Below are 26,573 nucleotides of genomic sequence, written 5' to 3' on the forward strand. Positions count from 1 at the left end.
TCATATTTTATTTTTTTGTAAAACACTTTCTATATAAACAAAAAAGCTGTTTTACCATTAAAATTGTTGCTAAAGAAACACTATTTTACGAAGTGTGTGGACGTGAATAGCTCTGAGTAGAATCTACGAGTTGCCATCTCGTAATTACAGTAATTACGAAATGACGTGAATGCACCATAATACTGACACCAGCATGGATGCAGCATCATTGAACTGCTGTAGTTTTCTATTACCAGTGCTATGAAGAAATTCACTGTTCACAGTCAGTCATCATAAATTGAATCCATGAGTAAAAGTGTCCAATAACAAGGCGGTTAACTGAGATTAAGCCAGTAGTTTTTAGCTGGTCATGTGATCATAACATGGCAGCCCCCAGTAGGGGACCCCCTCCATGTGGAATAAAACAGCTTCATTAGGTTACTGATATGACTGGAGTCTTTATCTATGTGGTCATGGTTTTAAACACATATTTCAAAATTACTATTCAATTCTTTAAGAGTAAAAGTTTTTAATGTGGGGGAAGAAAAAAAGAGTACTGGGTGCACCTTTAAGTGGCTGAATAGAGTCGTGTGTTATCAGTCCACATTTCAAAATAAGAGTCCCCGCACTGACAGACGTTGTTGTCAACTTTGAGCCTAATCTCTAATTATTTGGCCTGCTAGTTTCACACGAGTCAAATGGAGTACGCGTTTTTAAAATGGAGTTCGGAAAGGTAAGATCAAATCTTGATATGCATCCATATTCGCATGTATGTAGCACGTATAACTATCCGTTCATCATGACGTTTATTTACACGGGCTCAGGTGTCTATCTGAACTGAAGAGCCATCGAGAAATCCCATATGTCTCAGCTGGTTGACCTGGCACAGAAGAGCTGCTGAAAGCTATACGCGACCCGCTTACCCTCTCTAATGTTATTCGGCATGTAGGGTTGAAGCCGATGCGTTTAAGTGTGACATGAAGAAGTTTGCATGATGTTTACTGTCTAGCTGACTGCTAACCTATCCACTCTAAATTACATTACGACAGCAGTCTTTAAAAAACCGCATACACGAGTATTTATCGCCTGTTCAATTGTTAAAACAGCTTAATAACGGTCGTCAATGTCTTACAAATAGGAAACCATGTTTGGAAACTGTCTGGCCCTGAAAGCGACTTTGATTGAGTGCTTTATGACATAAGATTGTTGTTTACTATCTGTTGAACGGTGTGATCTTTAATCTTTTACTGCGACCTCATGGACATGAATTCTGCTTCGTTCATATAAACACTGGTTTGGGGACCATACACGGTGGTGCTTGATTAGTTACTCGTTTTAATTGAAGTGCATTACACGTTGTCTCGTGACCAGTGTGTTCCTTGAACCTGTTTCTGTGCTCACAGATGTCGACGACTGCTGCTGTTTTGGATCCACTGAAGTTGTTTCATGAATAACCTTCTACAGATAGACAAAAATGGAAGATAATTCAACAAGGTAAATTCACCTGACTATGTATGTCGTATCTCACTTAAATATGCTAGGTACAGCCAGTGACTGGTGACAGAGAAAGAAATATGATAAACTTTTTAGTTTTAAATTGGTAACGGTCAAGGTTTTTCAAAGAAAGTTACATCAATGAACTGTTTAACATTGTGAAAGATAATAATATTTGTTAAAGTTATTGAAAACTATTTTTTATATATATATATATATATATATATACACTGTATACACACACACACACACACCGATCAGTCACAGCATTAAAACCACCTGCCTAATATTGTGTAGGTCTCCTTCGTGCCGCCAAAACTGCACCAACCCGCATCTCAGAATAGCATTCAGAGATGATATTCTTCTCACCACAATTGTACAGAGCGGTTATCTGAGTTACCGTAGACTTTGTCAGTTCGAACTAGTCTGGCCATTCTCTGTTGACCTCTCTCATCAACAAGGCATTTCCGTCCACAGAACTGCCACTCACTGGATGTTTTTTGGTTTTGGCACCATTCTGAGTAAATTCTAGAGACTGTAGTGTGTGAAAATCCCAGGAGATCAGCAGTTACAGAAATACTCAAATCAGCCCATCTGGCACCAACAGTCATGCCGAGGTCCAAATCACTGAGATCACATTTTTTCCCCATTCTGATGGTTGATGTGAACATTAACTGAAGCTCCTGACCCATATATGCATGATTTTATGCACTGCTGCCACACGATTGGCTGATTAGATAATTGCATGGATGATTGTTGGTCCCAGATGGGCTGGTTTGAGTATTTCTGTAACTGCTGATCTCCTGGGATTTTCACACACAACAGTCTCTAGAATTTACTCAGAATGGTGCCAAAAACAAAAAACATCCAGTGAGTGGCAGTTCTGTGGATGGAAATGCCTTATTGATGAGAGGGGTCAACAGAGAATGGCCAGACTGGTTCGAACTGACAAAGTCTACGGTAACTCAGATTACCGCTCTGTACAATTGTGGTGAGAAGAATAATATCTCGGAGTACTATTATGAGATGTGCTGTTTTGGCCGCAGGAGGGGGACCTACTCAATATTAGGCAAGTGGTTTAATGTTATGGCTGATCGGTGTGTGTGTGTGTGTGTGTGTGTAATATATTACACACACACACACACACACACACACACACACACACACACACACACACACAGAGTACTGTGCAAAAGTCTTAGGCACATAAGATGTTTCACAAAAGCATTTGTCTTAAGATGGTTATTTATATCTTCAGCTTTAGTGTGTCAATAGGAAATATAAATGTTAGACTCCCAAACATTAATTTTGCAAATAGAAAAGATTAGAATAGAAGAACAGGGCACTCTGCAACAGATATCATGGCCCCACAGAGACCCCCACTGAATATCGTGTCTGTCTGAGATTACATAAAGAGACAGAAGCAAATTTTCCAAAAAGCTTGGAGCATCCTATCTGACAACAAAAAGAAAAACTGTGTCCAGGGGTACCTAGGAGAATTGGTGCTGTTTTGAAGGCAAAGGTGGTCACACCGAATATTGATTTATCTTTTTTTTATGTTTACTGGACTTCGTATGACATTAAGTGATAAATGAAAACTATTTATGGCGTTATTTTTGAATAAATCCTCACTATGAAAAAAGTGCCTAAAACTTTTGCACAGTACTGTGTATATATATATATATATATGGACATCTCCCAAAACTGAATCTGGGGTTTCATCTTTCTAATTTTTTCTTCTGCACTTTAGGTCTTTAATTATGGATCAAACAGGCCAGTCCTCATGTGAAGACTGGTTTAAGAGAAGGCAAAGATCAGCAGACCATCAGTATGGCACGACACCAAGAAAACACAGCAACAACAGCAGCTCTCAGGTCACCTACAAGAGTGCTGATCTCAAAACTCATCATAGTGAACTACAAGACAGCTCAAACAAGCAAACTGGAAAGGTAAAACAAGGCTGGACATTCTGACAGCTTAATTGTATATGTGTATTTTGTTGCACATTTGAAAACGTAGTAAAGCTTTTGTAATCTTGCAGGATAAAAGAGCTGAGCCTTCCCCCCAGGACAAAAGAATCAGCAGAAGGTCAACAGACGGAAGAGGTAACCATTTCTTTTAAGGATTCATTTTAAAGGGATAGTTCACCCAAAATGAAAAATATGTCATAATTTACTCACCCTCATGTTGTTAGATAAAATGTTAAGGACTGACAGCCTCAGTCACGGGCCATTCACAAAAACTTTTTACTTTACAAATTTTTTCAGTTCAATTCAGTTTTTGCCCATAAAGGCTGAGGGTAAACATTTCTTAACATCTTGACATAATTTTTATTCATAAAGAACAACTTGATAGTTGTTCTTTATTTTATAATTTAATTTTGTTTCATGAATGAAGCAAGGGTTGTAACACCAGTGAAGATAACACCAGTGACAAATTCTCTTTTCACAAATCACACACCACTAAAATCAATAAATCATACCATTAAATATTTTTTTTCTTCCAATTAAAATCTTTGACATGAATATAAACAATGTAACACCAATGCCATTTAAATGAACCATGTGAAAAAAATTACAGTCAAAATGTAAATTATTATAATTATTTATTTATTTTATTTTTTTCACCCAATTTGGAATGCCCAATTCCCAGTGCGCTTTAAGTCCTCGTGGTTGCGTAGTTATTCGCCTCAATCCGGGTGGCGGAGGATGAATCCCAATTGCCTCCGCGTCTGAGACCATCAACCCGCGCATCTTATCACGTGGCTTGTTGAGCGTGTTGCCATGGAGACATAGCGCGTGTGAAGGCTTCACGCTTCACGGCATCCGCGCTTAACTCACCATGCGCCCCACCGAGAACGAACCACATTGTAGCGACCACGAGGAGGTTACCCCATGTGACTCTACCCTCCCTAGCAACCGGGCCAATTTGGTTACTTAGGAGACCTGGCTGGAGTCACTCAGCACGCCCTGGAATTCGAACTAGTGAACTCCAGGGGTGGTAGCCAGAGTCTTTTACCACTGAGCAACCCAGGCCCCTAAAATGTAAATTATTAACTTTTTCAACATAGTGGGAAAATCTTTATATGCACATTTGAGCAGCCTCTTCTTCCTCTGCATTTTGACCTGGGATGTTCTTTTCCACAACTTTTTGTGTTTTGTGTTATATAAATACTTATTATATTTAGCTTTTTTCACACTTTTAAAGCCTTTCACTAATGCTAGACCTGAGAAAACAAAATTAGTAAAAATAAACACATTAATATCTGTAAATGTCATAGAAGTGGTGTACCAGTTGAAGAGGACAAGGGTTTTTTCAGGCAATTGACAAATTCAAAAAGGTTTTTCATTAAGAAAATGTGTAAAACATTATAGTCAAACTGTAACAGTTAAAGGACGGGCAAGGAGGAGGCGAGAACCAGCTGAAAAGTAAACATAAACTTCTCTCTCTCGAACCGGCATCTCCGGCTGCCCCTTATATCGCTCTCCCGCTGATCAGCTGATTCAGCGCTGGCCGTGCTCCACCTGGGAGGGAGACGCTGCCCTTCCGGCCGTTCTGTCAGCCGGTGTTCCACCCTGCCTCCTGTGAACCTGGGGGGAGAGACGAGGGGAGGCGTGGGGAGAGGGAAAGGGCAAGCAGAGACACACAAAGAGAGAGAGAGAGAAATTGCTCGCCGGCTCCCGGATGTGCTGTCGCCTGGTCCTCAATCGCTCCTCTGCTGGCGGACAGCTTATTACGCTCTCCCACTGATCAGCTGATTCAGCGCCGGCTGTGCTCCATCACGACCCGGCCACGCCCTCCTTGTCACACAAACCATTTCATACTTTATTATTTATTAAAATGTCAGGATATAGAAAGATGTCTTTTAAATGGGGTTTCATGACTGTTTGAAATCTTTTTCATGAATGATAAGTCACTGGAAATGTTTGTCACCATATTTTGATAATGACCCTCACCATTCACTTTCATTGCATCTTTTTCCCATACTGTACATTGAAAGTGAATGGTGACTGAGCTGGCATTCAGTCTACCATCTCCTTTTGTGTTCCAACTCTTTTCGCCTTTAGAGCAACATGAGAGCGAGCAAGTGGTGACAGAATTTTCATTTTTTGGGTGAACTGTCCCTTTAAATGGATGATTCACGTCTCTATCCAGGTTATAGAGGGACCAAACCTACCCCAAACCCTGCCGACAGAGCAAAATCAGCATTTACATGTAGTAGCACATTTGAAATGAAACTTGCTGATTTCCCAGAATTGGGTGACATCACACTCAACAACCCCACAGCAAACTCTTGGCACCAGGAACCATCAACAGTTGCTGGTGCAGTCATGCCAGCAGAGCGACAGAGTTCACCAGCAGTCATCTGTAAGGTAACTTTCATGCATGGTAGTTTGGGACAAAGAACACATAGTTTTGTTCAAGCACACACTGTTAACTAAAACCTCCTGGCTTTGCTGGCTCACTGAAATTTGGCAGTTGTTGTTTATTTTATTAAAATTAGAATGTATCAAAGCGAAGAACCAAGTCGGCTCAGCAACTGCCATCGAGTGGAAAGAGTGACCTTCTGTCAGCTGTCACAGAAGGTAAAGATTGTGCTGATTTGCTTCAGAATATGTCAACATGAAATGCCATTCACAACCCATTTTACTTCCATCATGTGACATATTTCTGAGTGAAACAGTATATTCAATGTGGAAAAAATGTAGGGTGGGACTTCATTTGATCTCTAGGAATCATCGGATCATAAAAGATAGTGTCGAGAAGGTGATGGATATTTGCAGGGGAGGGGTTGAAAAATAAAAGGGCTTGGTGATGTCAGCCAAAATGGAAAGTCGCTGCAGAGGCAAAGCAAGTTTTTGCATTTTGATGAAAGATTATGAAGACACATTTTTTTCATACTAAGAACAGCAATGTATATGAAGAATTAAATACTGTAATTTTTTATATATTGTTGACCTTAATGTTATTATTAATAATTCTTTAATTGGATTTCCATCTTAGAAATTCATTGTGAAATAAATGAAATGCACCATTCTGTTTGAAATGCAATCTTATTTAGATCCGGATAGTGCAATAGCCAATCCCATTGGATCTCCTGCACCGTCCTGGGCAAATATTGCCTCTCAGCCTCCCAAAGTCATCCAGAAAATTCCCAAACCCAGCGCATCCTCTCAGGTTCAATTGTGCATTGCCTATTGGCATGTTGAGTCTATACTGTACTACATAGAGGCAATATATTATGCAACTAAAGGTTAAAGTTCTAACATGTTTTACTGTATTAAGGAGGATTTATCGGCACAACCAGCAGAACCGAAAACAGAGAAGAAGAGAAGAAAGAAAAAGAAGAAATCCAAAGCTGAAGACACAAAGGAGCAGACACCAGAGGAACATCTCGTACAGCAGGAACCTCCAAAGTTTGAGGTGAAATCTGTTTATTTATGTCACGTCTGAAATGGTATTTTCTAAGAATGAGATTTAAGTTTCATGTTGAAGTTGTTTTCTTTTGGAAATTGTTACACAAATGTACTGTATTCACCATTTTGAGATTGAAACTTTTTATTTGCTTATTGAAATATTTTGTTATATGTTTCCTTCTTTTCCTCACTTTCTGGCATTCTCTAGTTAAATTAAATTGGCAAAAGTGTAATTGTGAATGACTAAGTTGTGTTTGTAGGATAAAGAGGAGTTTCCAGACCTGTCGCTTGCATTTGTGAGTTCATTCTTTGAGCAAGAGCACATTCTGATACCAGCACTTTATGGAAAACCTTTGAATACCAATGACTGAAATGTGCACCTGTTCATTATTTGCATTGTACCATCTGTAATTGTATTGATTCAGGAGCACAAAGGACATTTTGGAGCTCAGAAAGAAGGATTTTCTCTAAATTCGGAGATAAAATACAAATCCACTACATCCACTTCTGCCTCAAGTGACACTAAGAAAACACAGGTGTGTGTTTTGTTTGTGCATTGCTTAAACCCTAACAAATAATCTAATAAATCCTGTACTTGTAAAAGTCTGGAGGGTCTAATATTAGATCTAATTGAGCTTGAGAAGACCATACAGACCATACAATGTAAAATGGGCCATTAGTTAAAATGAGTTAAACTGGCTTTTCTGAAAACAGTGAGACATTGATTCTTATTCCATTTTATCTCAGCAGACTAGTCAGAAGAAGTCAAAAGTTCCCGTACAGCTTGACCTTGGAAACATGCTGACAGTTCTTGAACAGAAGCAACAGTCTCATAAATCGAAACAAGACCAGCGACCAGTAATACTATCAGGTATTTGGCTGTATAATAAAATATAACTTGCTTTGGACCTTTCAAATAGATTAATAGTGTTCTAATTCATTTAAAGTCTTTGCATGACACAATATAATATGTATTGCATGTGATTTACAAATAATATTTTGGTTTCTTAGTTGGTGGAGCTCTACCTGTAGTCCACAAAGAACTTTCAGTTCAGAAGAAGCCTTGGCAGCAAGAGAAGGCACCTCACAACCCACTTGACTCCACCTGTCCTTTAGTGAAAAAGGGAAAGCAACGAGAAGTTCCTAAGGCAAAGAAACCAACACCTCTCAAAAGAGTGAGTTCAGTGCATGCATAAAATGTGCACTTAAATGTGCTGTGTGTAATTTCTGCACCACTAGCGTCATCAAACAGAACTGCAATCTGCTTGTTCGACTGGGTCCAATGTAGTAACATTAGGCCCTTTCCCACCTACAGGCCTGGTATATTTCCTTTATTAACATTCTAGATGAGAACTCTTAAGTAGAACGGGACACCCATGGAGACTTTTCCCCTCTTGCAGTCACACTCACAAAAGTAATCCCCTTAGTGACGTCATCTATTATTGACCATTTTTCTTGTGACGTTGTTTGCATGAGCAATTCAAAAGCAAGAACATCAGTGGAGGACGCAGGGATCGCAGCTACTTTTTTGTTGGGGCTGTTTTACACTAACTTATCAGAGCTGCATCAGAAAACGTAGGCAGCTGCCTAATCAGTTAAAGGTTTAACCGACAATGTTTTTGGTTGAATGGAACTCTTAAAGGGATAGTTGACCCAGTAATGAAAATTCTCTCATGATTTACTCACCCTCCTGGCATCACAGATGTGTATGACTTTCTATCTTCTGCAGAACACAAATGAGGATTTTTTGAAGAATATTTCAGATCTGTAGGTTCTCACAATGCAAGTGAATGGGTGCCAGAATTCTGAAGGTCCAAAATACACATAAAGGGAGCATAAAAGTAATCCATACGACTCCAGTGATTAAATCCATGTGTTCAGAAGTGATATGATAGGTGTGGGTGAGAAACAGATAAATATTGAAGTAATGTTTTATCATAAATTCTCCTCCCTGCCCAGTAGGGGGCGATATGCACGAAGAATGTGAATCACCAAAAACAGAAGTAGAAAGTGAAAGTGAAGGAAAAAGGACATAAATATTGATCTTTTTCTCACCCAGACCTATCATATTGCTTCAGAAGATATAGATTTAACCACCAGAGTCATCTGGAATACTTTTATGTTGCCCTTATGTGGATTTTTGAGCTTCAAAATGTTGGCACCCATTCACTTACATTGTGAGGACCTACAGAGCTGAGATATTCTTCTAAAAATTTTCGTTTGTCTTCTGCAGAAGAAAGAAAGTCATAAACATCTGGGATGGCATGAGGGTGAGTAAATGATAAGAGAATGTTCATTTTTGGGTGAACTAACCCTTTAATAAAACTGGTCTCTGAACAGTTTAAAAAGCACCTTATTTCATCCTACCTCATTAGACTGTCTCCGAAGGCAGTATTTTTCAGTTTTCGGACACAGCCTGTGTCTTCAGGTTACAGTTTACAGTGGACATGCGAGCTGTGCATGCAGTTGGTGTCCCTGAAGCCAGAGTGAGAGGAGAGACGAGGCATTGGAGACGCTGTTTAACCACACAGCACACGCTGAATTCAGCGGACAATATGTTGAAAATGCACTATAAACCTAAACTCAGCAAAAAATTATGGGGGTGGGGTGGTAGGGGTCAGATTCAAAAGTAACAGTCAGTATCTGGTGTGGCCACCAGTTGCATTAAGTACTGCAGTGCATCTCCTCATGGACTGCACCAGGTTTGCCAGTTCTTGCTGTGAGATGGTACCCCACTCTTCCACCAAGGCACTTGCAAGTTCCTGGACATTTCTGGGGGGAATGGCCCTAGCCCTCACCCTCCGATCCAACAGGTCCCAGACGTGCTCAATGGGATTAAGATCCAGGCTCTTCGCTGGCCATGGCAGAACACTGACATTCCTGTCTTGCAGGAAATCACGCACAGAATGAGCAGTATGGCTGGGGGCATTGTCATGCTGGAGGGTCATGTCAGGATGAGCCTGCAGGAAGGGTACCACATGAGGGAGGAGGATGTCTTCCCTGTAACGCACAGCATTGAGATTGCCTGCAATGACAACAAGCTCAGTCCGATGATGCTGTGACACACTGCCCCAGACCATGACGGACCCTCCACCTCCAAATCAATCCTGCTCCAGAGTACAGGCCTCAGTGTAACGCTCATTCCTTCGACGATAAACACAAGTCTGACCATCACCCCTGGTGAGACAAAACCGTGACTCATCAGTGAAGAGCACTTTTTGCCAGTCCTGTCTGATTCAGCGAAGGTGGGTTTGTGCCCATAGGCGACATTGTTGCCGGTGATGTCTGGTAAGGACCTGCCTTACAACAGGCCTACAAGCCCTCAGTCCAGCCTCTCTCAGCCTATTGCGGACAGTCTGAGCACTGATGGAGGGATTGTGCATTCCTGGTGTAACTCGGGCAGTTGTTGTTGCCATCCTGTACCTGTCCCGCAGGTGTGTTATTCAGATGTACCGATCCTGTGCAGGTGTTGTTACACGTGGTCTGCCACTGCGAGGACGATCAGCAGTCCTTCCTGTCTTCCTGTAGCACTATCTTGGGCGTCTCGCAGTACAGACATTGCAATTTATTGCCTTGGCCCCATCTGCAGTCCTCATGCCTCCATGCAGCATGCCTAAGGCATGTTCACGCAGATAAGCAGGGACCCTGGGCATCTTTCTTTTGATGTTTTTCAGAGTTAGTAGAAAGGTCTCTTTAGTGTCCTAAGTTTTTATAACTGTGACCTAAATTGCCTGCCGTCTGTAAGCTGTTAGTGTCTTAATGACTGTTCCACAGGTGCATGTTCATAAATTTTTTATGGTTCATTGAACAAGCATGGAAAACATTGTTTAAACCCTTTACAATAAAGATCTGTAAAGTTATTTGGATTTTTACAAAATTATCTTTAAAATACAGTGTCGTGAAAAAGGGGTTTCTTTTTTTGCTGAGTTTATTTATCAGCACAATCTTTTACAATAAAGTCTTTTATGACTCAACATAAATTACTGCACTGAAATACTCACTCATTGACTTAAAAAAGACGTCTTGATGCAAGTTAACCATGCAGTACAGGCACGCAATGCTTCCCTCATGTAAACTAGATTTAATGACGGTTTAGTGTACAATAAATTTCAATTACCCACTCTCGATAAACATCTGATTATTTATATCTGTACCTGGAAAAAGTTGATGTAGTAATCCAGAAATCACTTTAATTTCTGTATAGTCACACAGTATAGATGCGATGAAAAGTCAAAGCATGTCTCCCGATGAAGTCACACACATATGTGAAATGGGTGATCCTCTTTGGATACTTTGTTGGTTTTATTTTATTTCTGTTAAGGGAATTGTAAAATTAGCACAATCCTCTGAGTAGCATGCTAGCAGCTAGTTTATTTACAAATGGCTGCTGCCGACTCCTCGGGTTTCTCAGTATTTTGTGTGTCATAGGTTTTTGACCAATCACAGGTTACAGTACCTCCCACAGTCCTTATCTACCATATTGTGCATCGTGGAAGTAAGCAGCGGCTGCATTTCTGGCGAATGTGTAAACGTTCCGCTGTTATTGACTGCAATGTAAATAATTAGAAGGATAATAATACCAGAATTTAGTGATATAAGTTTAAAACTATCACACAACCACAGGATGTACAGCAGAATGATGGCCTAATGTCTGATAATTTCTAATGTCAGCATTTATAGTAAGAGTAAGTAAATCATTCACTTGTTGCTGTGTTGTTGTATTGAAGAGATGGTAATAAAATCTGTTTCTTACTTTACCGAGATCGTGATGATGCAGTGTTTCTTTTCTCCATGTAAAACTCCATTTATATGTACCTGCATAACCTCCGATGATGCCTTTATTTGTTTATTTCCAAAGGCGATGTTTCATAAGCCATGCTGAATGCATAATATGCGTGGCAGTTTACTATACACTGCTAAGAAAGAGAGAATGCTCTCTGACAAGAACGGAGAGTAAAGTGCATTTATTAATTTGCCAAGATGAAACAAGGTGCAGTTTTGGTGCAAAGAAAGTTAAAGCAGCATTTTCCCAGCATCTTTCCTCTGTCTGCTGGTTGTGTAAAATTTGTGGAGGACTGTCCTGTCAGTGCCTGATCTCTCATTCATTCTGCCTGTGCAACAGTGTGATAAAATGATGGCAAAATGCGATATACGGTAAAACTATATGCGTTCAAAACCAATGAGTTTATGAAAATCATAATTAATGTTATAATATGACGACATATATTGCCAGCCTGTAATATAAAGCAGCAATAGCTGGAAGTGGCTGATACCAGAAGTGGTCCACATTGAAGGTCGATAATGGCGGCACCCTAGTTTTGCTGAAAAATAAGGTGGATACGCCCCAAAAGCACCTACCCCGGAGTAGGAGCTAAAAATGTCCCCTAAAACGGCTTCGAGGAACTATAGTTCCTCAGGTGCAAAACGGCGAAAAGTACCTAAAATGGGCTTTAGTACCTGCAGTGGTAAAGGGCCTATTGGCTCAACCAATGGTGTACCTGTTTGGCAATGGCAGACAGTGAGTGTTGAAAACCTGTTTGAGAACAGTTTTGCAATTCCGCTAGTGGCATTAAAATTACACACTTCACCTTTAAACTCGAATGTACAGACAAATCTCAGTTTTTGACCAGCATTTACAACTTGTGCAATTTTATCATTTAGGTCATTTTGCGGGAAAGAGAAGAGAGAAAAAAAAACCGCTTGCTAGAGGAGAGAGACCCAGCCAGAGTGGCTACCGAAGCTTGTGAAAAGGAAACTAGTGAAAACTCCTCTGAAACAAGCCTAACTGACCAGGATCAAAATGTTCTCGCAGGTATTAAACACAACATCCATTTATGGTGTGATAATGATCGTTCTACACAATTGATGGGGTTGCTTAGAATCAGAGATGCTCTGGTGTTAAGCTTCTTGGTCCCATCAGTGTGTTTGTAAGGTTTGAATGAGAATGGTCATAATCATTATCATTAGATATAGATGACAACCCTGAAGTTGTTGGTACTGAAGAGTCAGAGAGTGACCAGCCTGCTTCACCATCTAATGACACGTTGGAAAACAGCATGGCAGAAAACGCAACACTAAAAACATGGAATCCCAGTTCCAATCCTAGTCTTCCCAAAATCCACAGCAGGAAGTTCAGAGAGTAAGAAAATCAGATAGCTGTTTTTGTTTTATTTTTTTTATAAATGAATGACAGATTTTTTTGTGAAATTCTCTAAAACTGTATATATTTCTCCCATTTATTCTCCAGCTACTGCAACCAGGTGCTTAGCAAAGATGTAGATGAATGTGTGAGCGGCTTACTGAAGGAGCTGGTGAGGTTTCAGGATCGTCTCTATCAGAAAGACCCCATGAAGGCCAGGATGAAGCGGCGGCTTGTCATGGGCCTCAGAGAGGTGCTGAAACACCTCAAACTCAAGAAGGTCAAGTGCGTTGTCATCTCACCCAACTGTGAACGGATACAGTCCAAAGGTAAATTTATAAGATTTACATTAGATTTGCTACATTAAAGGGATAGTTCACCCAAAAATGAAAATTCTTTTATAATTTACTTACCCTCATGCCATCCCAGATCTGAATGACTTTCTTTCTTCTGCTGAACACAAACGAAGATTTTTAGAAGAATATTTCAGCTCTGTAGGTCCATTGAATGCAAATGAATGGGTGTCAAAATGTTGAATCTCCAAAGTCTACATAAGGGCAGCATAAAAGTACTCCAGACAACTCCGATGGTCAAATCCATGTGTTCAGCCATGATATGATAGGTGTGGGTGAGAAACAGGTAAATATTTAAGTATTTTTTTTACTATAAATTGTCCACCCTGCACAGTCAATCTCCACTTTGCTTTCACTTTCACACTCTTCTTCTTCTCTTTTTGGTGATTCACAATCTTCGTGCATATCGCCCCCTACTGGGCAGGGAGGAGAATCTATTATAAACAATTACTTAAATATTTACCTGTTTCTCACCCACAACTATCATATCGTGTCTGAACACATGGATTTAACTACTGGAGTCATAGGAATTACTTTTATGCTCCTTTTATGTGAATTTTGTAGCTTCAAAATGTTGGCACCCATTCACTTGCATTATATGGACCTACAGAGCTGAAATATTCTTTAAAAATCTTAATTTCCGTTCTGTCATACACATCTGCGATGTTGGGAGGGTGAGTAAATCATGAGAGAATTTTTATTTTTGGGTGTACTATCCCAAGTTGCAATGGTTATTGTGGCTTTTCAGTAAAATCTGTGATACTAAACATTTATTGACATTTAAAGGGCTTATCAGAAATCTAATTTTCCTTGACCTTTTAAGATAAGAGTGTGATTTACAATGAAAACGTACTGTAACTTTCAGACTCAGAACTTCCTTTACAGTCCAAAAAGACAATTTATTGAAACCGAGTTGGATTTCCATTGTCCGAAACCCTAACATTAACCTATGACTGCAACATTTACACATCAATGACACCTACTGAGAAATCAACTACTTGGCCAACTTAACTCGTTGTTCCTAAATGCCAGAACAACTGCTGAAAGTAAAAAGTGTAGAAAGTTCACCAAACCCTGTGCTGTTCCTAACTGTGTGTAGCACTTGCTGCTCTTCATATACTTCCAAAGTATCCCAATGTTAGGAAACAACTACAGTTGAAGTCAGAAGTGTCATACTCTTAGGTTGAAGTCATTAAAACTCATTTTTTAACCACTCCACAGATTTAATATTAGCAAATTATAGATTTGGCAAGTCGTTTAAGACATCTACTTTGTGCATGACACGAGTAATTTTTCCAACAATGTTTACAGACAGATTGTTTTACTTTTAATTGACTATATCACAATTCCAGTGGGTCAGAAGTTTACATACACTAAGTTAACTGTGACTTTAAGCAGCTTGGAAAATTCCAGAAAATTATGTCAAACCTTTAGGCAATTAGCTTCTGATAGGCTTATTGGAGTCAATTGGAGGTGTACCTGTGGATGCATTTTAAGGCCTACCTTCAAACTCATCATGGGAAAATCAAAAGAAATCAGCCAAGACCTCAAAGTGCAGATCAATCCTAGAACAACAGCAAAGGACCTTGTGAAGGTGCTGGAGGAAACAGGTAGACAAGTATCTATATCCACAGTAAAACAAATCCTATATCAACATAACCTGAAAGCTGCTCAGCAAGAAAGAAGTCACTGCTTCAAAACTGCCATAAAAAAGCCAAACTACAGTTTGTAAGTGCACATGGGGACAAAGATTTTACTTTTTGGAGAAATGTCCTCTGGTCTGATGAAATAAATATTGAACTGTTTGGCCATAATGACCATCGTTATGTTTGGAGGAAAAAGGGTGAGGCTTGCAGGCCAAAGAACACCATCCCAAACATGAAGCATGGAGGTGGCAGCATCATGTTGTGGGGGTGCTTTGCTGCAGGAGGGACTGGTGTACTTCACAAAATAGACGGCATCATGAGGAAGGAAAATTATGTGGATATATTGAAGCAACATCTCAAGACATCAGCCAGGAAGTTAAAGCTTGGTCGCAAATGGGTCTTCCAAATGGACAATGGCACCAAGCATACCTCCAAAGTTGTGGCAAAATGAAGGTATTGGAGTGGCCATCACAAAGCCCTGACCTCAATCCAATAGAAAATTTGTGGGCAGAACTGAAAAAGCATGTGCGAGCAAGGATGCCTACAAACCTGACTCCATTACACCAGTTCTGTCTGGAGGAATGGTCCAAAATTCCAGCAACTTATTGTGAGAAGCTTGTGGAAGGCTATCCAAAACGTTTGACCCAAGTTAAACAATTTAAAGGCAATGCTACCAAATACTAACAGTGTATGTAAACTTCTGACCCACTGGGGATGTGATGAAAGAAATAAAAGCGGAAATAAATAATTCTCTCTACTATTATTGTGACATTTCACATTCTTAAAATAAAGTAATGACCCTAACTGACCTAATACAGGGAATGTTTTCTATGATTAAATATCAGAAATTGTGAAAAACTGAGTTTAAATGTATTTGGCTAAGGTGTATGTAAACTTCAGACTTCAACTGTAAATGTTTATTTTTAACAAGGTCATTGATAATTTCAGTCGGGTCTTAACAGTTTGAGCTGCACATTTCAGCACAAATTGTATTTTGAACCTCTCACAATGTTATATAGGCTTCAAAAAGAAGCTGTTATTGAAGGACAGGGCAGTTAAAAAAAATATATTGGACCCAGGTAGGATTTGAGTGCACACATAGCAAAGCACTGTTTCTTATTTCATGTGGAAAGAGGATAGAAAGAGGACTTTTAAAGGAGCAAAAACAGCCCTTTTTATTATAAAAGGGACAAACATAATATAAATATAAATTATAGAGTTTTTGACATAAAAACATTACTAACATAAGTGGATATGGGGAGAGGAATTAAATAATAAAAAATGGTTAATGGTTGAAAATAAGGTTCTACTTTTTAACGTAAGTAAATGCATTCAGTATCATGAATTACCAATTACAGAATTTATTCATTTTGATTTTGAAAATACAATTGTTCATTAATTTTACAGTTCGTTCATGTTAGTTCAAAATGCATTTACTAATACTGATATATGCAACTTTTAATTTTAAAACTGTATTGGTATATGTTGAAATAACCATTAACCAAGGTTAATAAGTGCTGTAAAAGTATTGTTCATTGTTAGTTCCTGTTAAGTAAAGTAATTGAAGTTAACAAATACAACCTTATTATTAATTGTTACCAAAAATGCATAATATGACCTCTTTAACACTTACTTCAGTGGAAATGGTGTTTTTTTTTTTTCTTCAGTTTAGTTATAGTCCATGAGAAATATGAGAAGTCTTTAGCACCTACAGAACAGTGTATTGTAGAGCTGATCTATGATCTCTTGTATTATGCAGGTGGTCTAGACGAGGCTCTTCACACTGTCATTGAAACATGCCGTGATCAAGGCATTCCATTCGTTTTTGCCTTGTCGAGAAAGGCACTGGGCCGCTGTGTTAATAAAGCCGTCCCTGTCAGCTTGGTGGGCATCTTTAACTATGATGGCGCTCAGGTAAGTCCCTAAAGTTTCTTGTTTTAGGTCGTTTGAAATATTTTGGCATCATTGAAAGGAAAAAGTTGAACTCGGACACATATAAGGAATCAAAGTCCATTCAAACTTGTGTAGCATTATTTTAAAAGGAGACATGATAAATTGACCAATTAAAGGAATATTCTGTGTTCAATACATGTTAAGCTCAATCGACAGCATTTGTTGCTTAATATTGATTACCACAAAAATTTATTTCGACACGTCCCTCCTTTTCTTTAAAAAAGCAAAAATCTGGGTTACAGTGAGGCACTTACAATGGAAGTGAAATTGTATTTATTTTTTGTGGTAATCAGCATTATACCACAAATGCTGTCAATTGAGCTTAACCTGTATTGAACCCAGAACATTCCTTTAAATCAGTTATACTGCCTTCCAGTTCATGTTTGTGCATGTGATTATTTAATGGCCACAGGACCACTATCACAAAATGATTGAGTTATCGGCCGAGGCGAGGAAGGCCTATGAGGTGATGATTGCAAATCTCGAGGAAGCATCACAGGAGCAGGAGGAAGTACAGGAAGTGAAGCCACCAGTGGAACCTTCTGAACCTGAAGAGCCAGAGTACAGTACGTCTAACTCACTCATTCTTTACTAATTGAAGACCTCACAATTTCACGTTATTGCCTGAAATATTGCATTTTCATTATCCTCTTATTTAACTATTCCATTAAACTAGTCTCTTAATGGTAGGGCAGGGCATTTCGATTAATTTTTTAGTCAAGTACTCTAACACAATAAAAAACAATTGATTACTTGAAATTTAGAATCTAAGTTCAACTTTTAAACCTGTCTTTCCTATTAAAAACTGAGCACTATGCATAAACAACACCATCTACAATAGATTCAAAATATGTACAAAAATGACACTTAGAAACATACATTCCAAGTCTTCTGAAGCGATACAATCATTTTTAATCATTAGAATTTTCTTTTTGGGTGAACTATTCCTCAAATGTCATGCATCAACAGCTGCAGTTGTAATGGCTAGATTTAGGTGAGAGAACAGTTTGGCAGGCAATGGCACAAAGGAAAATCAAATTGCAAATTTTTAGTATTTTTACTAGTCGAATATTTAAAGCTGAACGAGTACTCGATTATTCAAATCAATTACCCATGCACATCCCTAGTTAATGGGTAAAAATGTAACATATTTCCTTTGCTTATAGGTAGGAATAAATGTATAAGACAGAAGGGAATTATTTTGTTCCCTATCTGTTACTCACTCGACGTTGTGTCGATGTAGTGACACTAGGGGTCACTCTTGGGAGCCCCAAACACCTCTGATTTTGAAAAAAGGCCAATGGGAATTGGCGAGTGAAATTTGCATGCCACTACCCCGGACATACGGGTATAAAAGGAGCTGGCTTGCAACCACTCATTCAGATTTTCTCTTCGGAGCCGAGCAGTTGTGTTCAGCTGCTGATCCATTCACCTCGAAAAGCTGTAGGATTTACGGCGCATTACAGCGGCTTCTCCCCCTCTTGCACTGGTGAAGTGCAGAGAACGCCCCTGGGCGCTTCAGCAGCTAAAAGAGTATATTCCTCCTACTGAAAGAGTATATTTTCCTTTCTGAAAGAGTGGCATTAATGTTTGTGTGTATTTCCTGGTTGCGGTCGTTACCTCTCCGCTTTCGATGGCCACGATCGCGGTCTTACGTGCATGGGCGCTGCCCACGCGGAGACGGCGTTCGTGGACGGCTCATGTTCTCACTGCAAGAGCGGGACCATGGCAACGTTGTGGTCACGGTTTTTCCTTCGTTAGAGGGAAAGACCACCCCAGCGGCTCCCCGCCTCGGTCCTTCTACCTATGGGTTTGAGGCCGTGTCGGTTACCACTGGGGGCGATTTGGGGACCCCAATGGGAGCCACTCTGCTGGGTAACTTCCCACAGACCTCCCATTCCCCAGTATGCTTGTTTGCTCCGCTGGGATGAGACCACCGGCTCGTCTCAGGGCGAGTTCGCGATCTCGTTTCGGCACTCGCGAAGTGGATGAGCTCTCGATTGCAGCATCGGAGAGCGGGCTGTCCAGTCTGACGCTGAGGACTCGACTGGGCTCCCACCTTCGGGTGTGGTCACCCAGTCTCAGCCTGACGTGCAGCTGGCAGCCATGCTTGCCCGGGCGGCTGCGTGTGTCAGGCTGGAGTGGAAACCTCCACCCCCCCCCCAAACCCTCGCAGCCTGATGATTGGTTCCTGGGCCCGGAGCGCCGCTCACGGCCATGCCCCACCCCGGTCCCTTTCTTCCCGGAGGTGCATGAGGAGCCCACGAGGTCGTGGCGGGCACCTTTCACTGCCCGGACCCGGTCTCTGAGCTCCTCCGCTCTCACTACCCTCGATGGTGGGGCTGCCAGGGGGTACTTGGCGATTCCCCAGGTGGATAAGGTGGTTGCGGTGCACCTGTGCCCGCAAAACGCCGCCACCTGGCGGGGCCGCCTGAGACCCCCGTCCAGCGCCTGTAGGGTTACGTCATCTCTGGCGACTAAGGCCTGCGGTGCCACTGGACAGGCCGCCTCTGCCCTGCACGCCATGGCTCTTCCTGCAAATACACCAAGCCAAGGCGCTAAGACAACTGCACAAGGGTAGTTCTGACCCAAGATTGATGCAGGAGCTGTGCTCGGTGACCGACCTTGCTCTCCGGGTGACGAAGGTCACAGCGCAGACTCTCGGGCAGGCGATTGTCCACCCTGGTGGTCCAGGAGTGCCACCTATGGCTCAACTTGGTCAAGATGTGGGAAGCTGACAAGGTACGGTTCCTTGACGCCTCTGTCTCCCAGGTCAGCCAGTTCTCGGTGGTGAAACAGCAGATGGAGGCTATTCAGCACATCTTGCATCGGCGCAGTTCAAGACCTCGCACCTCGTCTGCTCGTCGCCAAGGGCGTCCTCCTGCCATTACAACACCGGCTCCGCTGCAGCCCACCCTGTAGCCCGGCCCCGGCGTGGAGCCACCCGCAGGAAGCAGATGCCACAGATTCAGTTTGCCAGGCGCCCGCCCAGGTTCAGCAGCGTCCGCTTCTCCTCGGTTGAGGGCGAGAACGCTGCTACCTTGCGTGCGGAGATTGCTACCCTTCTACGAAAGGGTGCGATAGAGCCTGTCCCTCCGGGGTTTTACAGAAGGGGTTTTACAGACCCTACTTCATCGTACCGAAGAAAGGCGGTGGGTTGTGGCCAATTTTGGACCCGTGAGTACTGAACCGGGCTTTGCATAGACTCCCGTTCAAGATGCGGATGCAAAAACGCATTCTAGTGAGCGTCCGGCATCAAGATTGGTTCGCGCCGGTAGACCCGAAGGACGCATACTTCCACGTCTCGGTTTTACCTCGACACAGACCCTTCTTGCGGTTTGCTTTCGAGGGCCGAGCATACCAGTACAAGGTCCTCCCCTTCGGCCTGTCCTTGTCCCCTCACATCTTCACGAAGGTCGGAGAGGCAGCCCTTGCCCCGCTAAGGGAAGTGGGCATCCGCATCCTCAACTATCTCGACGACTGGCTAATCCTAGCTCACTCTCGGGATGTGTTGTGTGCGCACAGGGACCTGGTGCTCACGCACCTCAGCCGGCTGGGGCTTCGGGTCAACTGGGAAAAGAGCAAGATCTCTCCGGTTCAGAGCATCTCTTTTCTCGGCTTGGAGTTGGACTTAGTCTTGATGTCGGCGCGCCTCACAAACGAGCACTCACAGTCGGTGCTGAACTGTCTGAACGGTGCTGAAGGCGTTCAGACAGAGGACAGCAGTTCCACTGAAACTTTTTCAGAGGCTCCTGGGCATATGGCATCCTAAGCGGTGGCCACACCGCTTGGGTTGATGCATATGAGACCGCTTCAGCACTGGATTCAGACTCGAGTCCCGAGATGGGCATGGCGCCGCGGGACACATCGCGTGGTCGTCACGCCAATCTGTCGCCGCCTCTTCAGCCCTTGGACCGACCTAGCATTTCTACAGGCAGGGGTTCCCCTAGAGCAGGTCTCCTGGCGAGTTGTGGTTACGACGGACGTCTCCAAGACGGGCTGGGGCGCCGTATGCAACGGGCACGCAGCCGCTGGCTCTTGGAATGGCCCATGGCTGCGTTGGCACATCAACTGCCTCGAGTTGTTGGTAGTACTGCTCGCCCTACGGAGACTCCGGCCGTTGATCCAGGGCAAGCATGTGTTGGTCTGGACGGACAACACAGCAATGGTAGCGTACATCAACCACCAAGGCGGCCTACGCTCCCATTGCATGTCACAACTCGCCCGCCTCAAGTTGCTGCAAGCCACTCACATCCCGGGCGACCTCAACACCGCAGCGGACGCGCTGTCATGACAGGTTACGCTCAGGGGAGAGTGGAGACTCCACCCCCAGGTGGTCCAGCTAATTTGGAGTCAGTTCGGTCGAGCACAGGTAGACCTGTTTGCTTCCTGGGAATCCTCCCACTGCCCGCTTTGGTACGCCCTGACCGAGGCACCCCTCGGTATAGACGTGCTGGCACACAGCTGTCCCCCGGGACTACGCAAATATGCGATTCCCCCAGTGAGCCTACTTGCACAGACCCTGTGCAAGGTCAGGGAAGACGAGGAGCAGGTCATCCTTGTAGCACCCTACTGGCCCACCCAGATGTGGTTCTCGGACCTCACGCTCCTCACGACAGCCCCCCCTGGCAAATTTCCCTGAGGAAGGATCTTCTTTCTCAGGGATGGGGCACCATCTGGCCTCTGGAATCTCCACATCTGGCCCTTGGACGGGACGTGGAAGACCTAAGTGGCCTACCACCTGCGGTGGTAGACACGATCACTCAGGCTAGGGCTCCCTCTATGAGGCGCCTGTATGCCTTGAAGTGATGTCTGTTTACTAAGTGGTGTTCTTCCCATCAAGAAGACCCCCAGAGATGTGCTTTCCTTCCTGCAGGAGAGGCTGGTGGGGCGGCTGTTCCCCTCCACCTTGAAGGTGTATGTAGCCGTCGTTTCGGCACATCACGATGCAGTTGATGTTAAGTATTTGGGGAAGCACGACTTGATCATCAGGTTCCTGAGAGGCGCTAGCAGGTCGAATCCCTCCAGACCGTACCTCATCCCCTCATGGGACCTCTCTGTAGTCCTTCGGGGTCTACGGGGAGCTCCCTTCGAGCCCCTGGGGTCAGTTGAGCTTAAGGCACTCTCTTTGAACTCTTTGACTGCCCTCCTGACTGCGCTCACTTCCATCAAGAGGGTAGGGGACCTGCAGGTGTTCTCTGTCAGCGAAACATGCCTGGAGTTTGGTCTGGGCTACTCTCACGTGATCCTGAGACCCCGACCGGGCTATGTGCCCAAGGTTCCCACGACCCCGTTTAGGGATCAGGTGGTGAACCTGCAAGCGCTGCCCCCGGCAGGAGGCAGACCCAGCCTTGGCGTTGCTGTGTCCGGTGCATGCTTTACGCATCTATACGCAAAAAAAAATTTCTGTTGCACTTTATTCTATTTTGAATACTATTATGATGCTAGTGATACTTTGTAATACAGCACTTTTTATACCACTGTCTCCTAAGATGATTCGCTTATGTTTTCCTCTCTTGTAAGTTGCTTTGGATAAAAGCATCTGCCAAATGAATAAATGTAAATGTAAATCTATTTGGATCGCAAGCAGAGCTTTAGAAGCTCTGAGCAGTTCTTTGTCTGCTTTTGTGATGGCATATCACGCTCAGGACGTGCCGCCTCCTGTGGGGCTATGAGCCCACTCTACTAGGAGTGTGGCGGCCTCCTGGGCCCTGACCAGTGACGCCTCTTTGGCAGACATCTGCAGAGCAGCAGGCTGGGCAACACCCAATACCTTTGCGAGGTTCTACAATCTCCAGTTGAGCCGGTCTCGTCCCGTATAATGTCAGGTACGAGTAGGTGAGTTCCGGGACAGCTGGCTGGGTGTACCGCTTGCGCATAGCGCCTTTCCCCTCCCCTGAGGTGAAAACGTGCGCTTTTGACTCCCAGTCGTGTTCACAAGTTGTGATCCATGGATAACTTTCCTCCTTAGCCCTGTGGCAGGCGAGTTTGCAGAGAAACTTGCTGCCGGCCCAGTACATGTGCTAACTAAGCCCTGTACGGGGGTAGGTGCTCCACATGCGCTGGTTCCCCATAGGTGACCCCATGTGATATATCTGCCGCTAAATCGTTTCCCTGTCGGTAAACTGAGTCTTCCTTGTGCAGAGGGTCCATTGCCCCCGGTCACTGTGTTTGTAGAGTTCCTCCCCTCTTGGGTAGTTCCTACCATGGGACTTCTCCACATGACATACTTCCGACAAGACTCAGTAAGACCATGTGACGTATTTCCACTTGTTCTTAAACTGTTCCTAAATGTTTAATAAAATCTGTAACTCAAAATTGATCACTCTTTATATAATTTCTTCTTAAAGCAAGTACATTTGTAGCAAAAGGCTGTATTTCATGTAAGCATCGTAGGCAACATTCGTAACAGTATATTAACAGTAAACAGTTTTAACAAGCGGCACAGCACCTCACAGTGAACCAGAGCAGAAGGGAAAAAATATTGGCTAAGCGTGCTAAAACTTTATTTGGGATGGAATCATGTGTAAAGGTGCAACAGTCACATGAAGTCCTCTATAACACCTGAACTTCTTCAGAACATCGAATCTTAGTGGCACCTGCAATAAATGAAACAGAACGCAGGTGTCTCGAGATGCATTTTTAAATATTGAAGCTCTTTTTAACTCGACACGGTGTCTAAAGTTTGTCAGCCCAGCGCGAGACTCGAAAGAAACAGCAAGATGCGCTGCAGCAGTCAAAGACATCCTTCTAATGTGTGATAACTTCAGAAAACAATTCAAACACAGTGCAGACGTGTGCAAAAACACGTTTGGTGTGAACAGCCCCTGCAATCTCTCAAAAGTGTATATCTATGTTGCCGTGTCAAATGCTTTAGTAGATACTTGTGCTTCGGATCTTCATTTGTCATATCTGCTTTTGTCATAAACTCGTAATGGGGATATTTTCATTTAGTAAAACACGTATCTTCCAACATCTTTTCACTTGAGCGATTTCTCAACATAGTGGCACAAGCTCACGTGCACAGGCATATTGCCAATGCATTTAAAGGGCCGCCATTGAATTAGAAAACAAATGTTATCATTAGACGTTAAATGTCGATTTTCAATTCAGTATTGTTTTATGAAGAATTGTTGAAATTCTATACAGTATGTGACACAAGTACATCATAAGTAACTAATTGAATGACTAAATAATGAAGAGTAATCTCTTCACTTTTTCAAGGAAATGGTAATTTAATTATAGTAACTTGTTACTTTGTAATGCAATTACATAATAAATAACTGTAATTAATTAAATTACTGAACAATTAAGAGTAATCCCTTCATTTTTTCAAGTAAAAAGTAATTTAATACACGTTACACCCAACACTGCTCGTATCCCATCTTAATATGCAGTCAACTATAAGTAAGCTATTTATAGGTCCATTCTGCACAACACAGCAACTTTGGCTCGACGAATGGGGTGAATTGGAGGCGGGACTATGTGTTTGTGCAACCAATGGAATCTGATTGAAAACAGTGATTTTTTCAAGTTTAATTTGGTTACTCTAGTTGGCACAGAAATTACACACTTCAGATTTAATTTGCAAAGTGTGCACGAATATCAGATGATACTGATAATCACAAAATGGACATTCTGTATATTGACCGATTAATAAACCTGACTCCTTTATATTGCCGTGACTAAATTATATCATAGTCATCTTCTTTGGGTGACATTTAGAGCAGAAATATTTTCATAGCATTCTCACTCCAAGTATTTTGAAAAACCAGCTTTACAAAGCTAGCCACTCATTTATTGTCTCTGTTTGTGTTCTCACAGTAAAAATCTGGAAGAGAATGCTGGAGAAAGATTACAACCACCCCTTCCTAAACTTTGAGAAGTTTTCATCTGTCTCCATCAATTCAGATCAGCTGCTGAATGACCACGAAGGAAGTTGATGGAGGTACATGGACGAGTGAGACAAAATGTTTCTGCGTTGAGGTCATGCGTCTGTGACACAGAAACAGAATGCACTGTTTCCAACCACCGTGTGAGACTCTTGCACACGGACCTTGTGAGATAACGAAAAATTCCATTGTAGAGGAATAGCTTGAAGTACCAAATGTGCCTATGATTAAGTCTAGACGATTATATTGAAAATTAAAATGTAATAAACCAAGAGGCAATATAGCTGAAAATAGAGAACAGCCCTTGACTAACAATATTTTCTTAGAGATATCACATACTTAGTTTGTTTTGCTGTCTGAATGGTGAATATTTTTGCAAATATCTACAATCACTCTTTCTATTCAAATAAGTGTAATAGTTTGATATTGATCCTTGAAACAATCTGAACCACTACAGTTATTTAAATGTTTACATTTGTAAATCAAATGTATTTTCTTTCCGGACTTGAATGCACAACTTTACTAATCATGACCACTGTGTTGTAGCCAATGAAGTTCATTCAAACTCTCCTCATTGAAATCAGCAGGGCACTATTTAATTAATAATGAAGGCTAATAAATGAATGATTGTAATGACCATGAATTGTTTGTGGGAATACCACTCCCTCTCAGAACTTATTAAACTTCATTTCTAGTCCACAGTTTTAATTTTTAACCTACCTTTGGCTGATCTTTCCATGTGAGAATTCCTCAACACTAGCTAATCCTTTAATACTGAATCTCTGTAGTTTCCAGAGTCCTTGTCATGGTTCTCTTTAAATTTCTATCAGTGTAACATTTATCAAGGTTTATGTCTTGGTGCTGTTGACTGCAGTTAATACAGTAGAAAATGTGTACATTATGCAATTGTGTAGTACTCCGCTGGTCAGTGGTACGTATACATGTAGCATAGAGCTGACAATTCACAACTTCACTTTATAGTACTGGATAAATAAAGGAATCATTTCACATATGCATTTTCTGCTTTGCTGCTATGTAAGGAATGTTGACTTTGGGACCAGAAACATCTTTGTTTCTGGTCCCATTTATTTTGCAATAAATTCTTTGCAATAAACTAGTGTGTCTTTTTATGCATAATGTACCCATCCTTGGAACACTGTTATTCGTTAAGAAGTTCAAATCAGAAAAAGAGGTGAAAATTAAATTGAATTCTCACCACAAAAATTTGACTAAGGCTACAAACTTGTGCCTAAACGTGTTTGAGAATGTGAAAAGAATGTTAACTGATTTGGTTACTCTTATCATAAAAGTATTACTTAGAGGGATGGTTTGCCCAAAATGAAAATTCTGTCATCACTTACTCACCCTCATGTCACTCCAAACCCGTATGACTTTGTTGCATGGAATACAAAGGGAGATATTTGGCAGAATGTCCAAGCTGCTTTTATTTTACATACAATGAATGTGGATGGGGAGGACCAGAGACAGTGTTCACCATTCACTTTCATTTTACTGACATTCTATAACTAACTCAATTTGTGTTCCACACATGAAAGAAAGTCATGCAGGTTTGGAATGACATGAGGGTGAATAAATGATGTCAGAATTTTTATTTTTGAGTGAACTAATTCAAAGTATGAAATTTTAAAACTAAGAAATGCAATTTAACACAACTATTTAAAGATGAGATTTTTCTTGAA

General features: G+C 42.0%; 1 protein-coding gene across 2 annotated transcripts; it reads left to right on the forward strand.

Moving 5' to 3' along the window:
* The first annotated feature begins 568 nt into the window (after window positions 1–568).
* LOC127439808 (selenocysteine insertion sequence-binding protein 2-like) lies at window positions 569–25,944 on the forward strand. Of its 2 annotated transcripts, none has more exons than XM_051696023.1 (18): window positions 569–712; window positions 1,383–1,473; window positions 3,224–3,422; window positions 3,515–3,578; window positions 5,629–5,846; window positions 5,978–6,059; window positions 6,536–6,651; window positions 6,760–6,897; window positions 7,151–7,186; window positions 7,316–7,426; window positions 7,638–7,761; window positions 7,902–8,065; window positions 12,552–12,702; window positions 12,858–13,029; window positions 13,138–13,358; window positions 16,788–16,942; window positions 17,394–17,547; window positions 24,806–25,944. In XM_051696023.1, the coding sequence occupies exons 2-18, from the start codon at window positions 1,454–1,456 to the stop codon at window positions 24,922–24,924; spliced, it is 2,244 nt and encodes a 747-aa protein (XP_051551983.1). In that variant the 5' UTR covers window positions 569–712; window positions 1,383–1,453; the 3' UTR covers window positions 24,925–25,944. The 2 variants fall into 2 exon arrangements, with proteins under 2 accessions (XP_051551983.1, XP_051551984.1); XM_051696024.1 differs by having other exon boundaries at window positions 7,641–7,761.
* Window positions 25,945–26,573: the final 629 nt, after the last annotated feature.

The sequence above is a fragment of the Myxocyprinus asiaticus genome, chromosome 4 (genome assembly GCF_019703515.2).
Source record: "Myxocyprinus asiaticus isolate MX2 ecotype Aquarium Trade chromosome 4, UBuf_Myxa_2, whole genome shotgun sequence".
NCBI lineage: Eukaryota > Metazoa > Chordata > Actinopteri > Cypriniformes > Catostomidae > Myxocyprinus > Myxocyprinus asiaticus.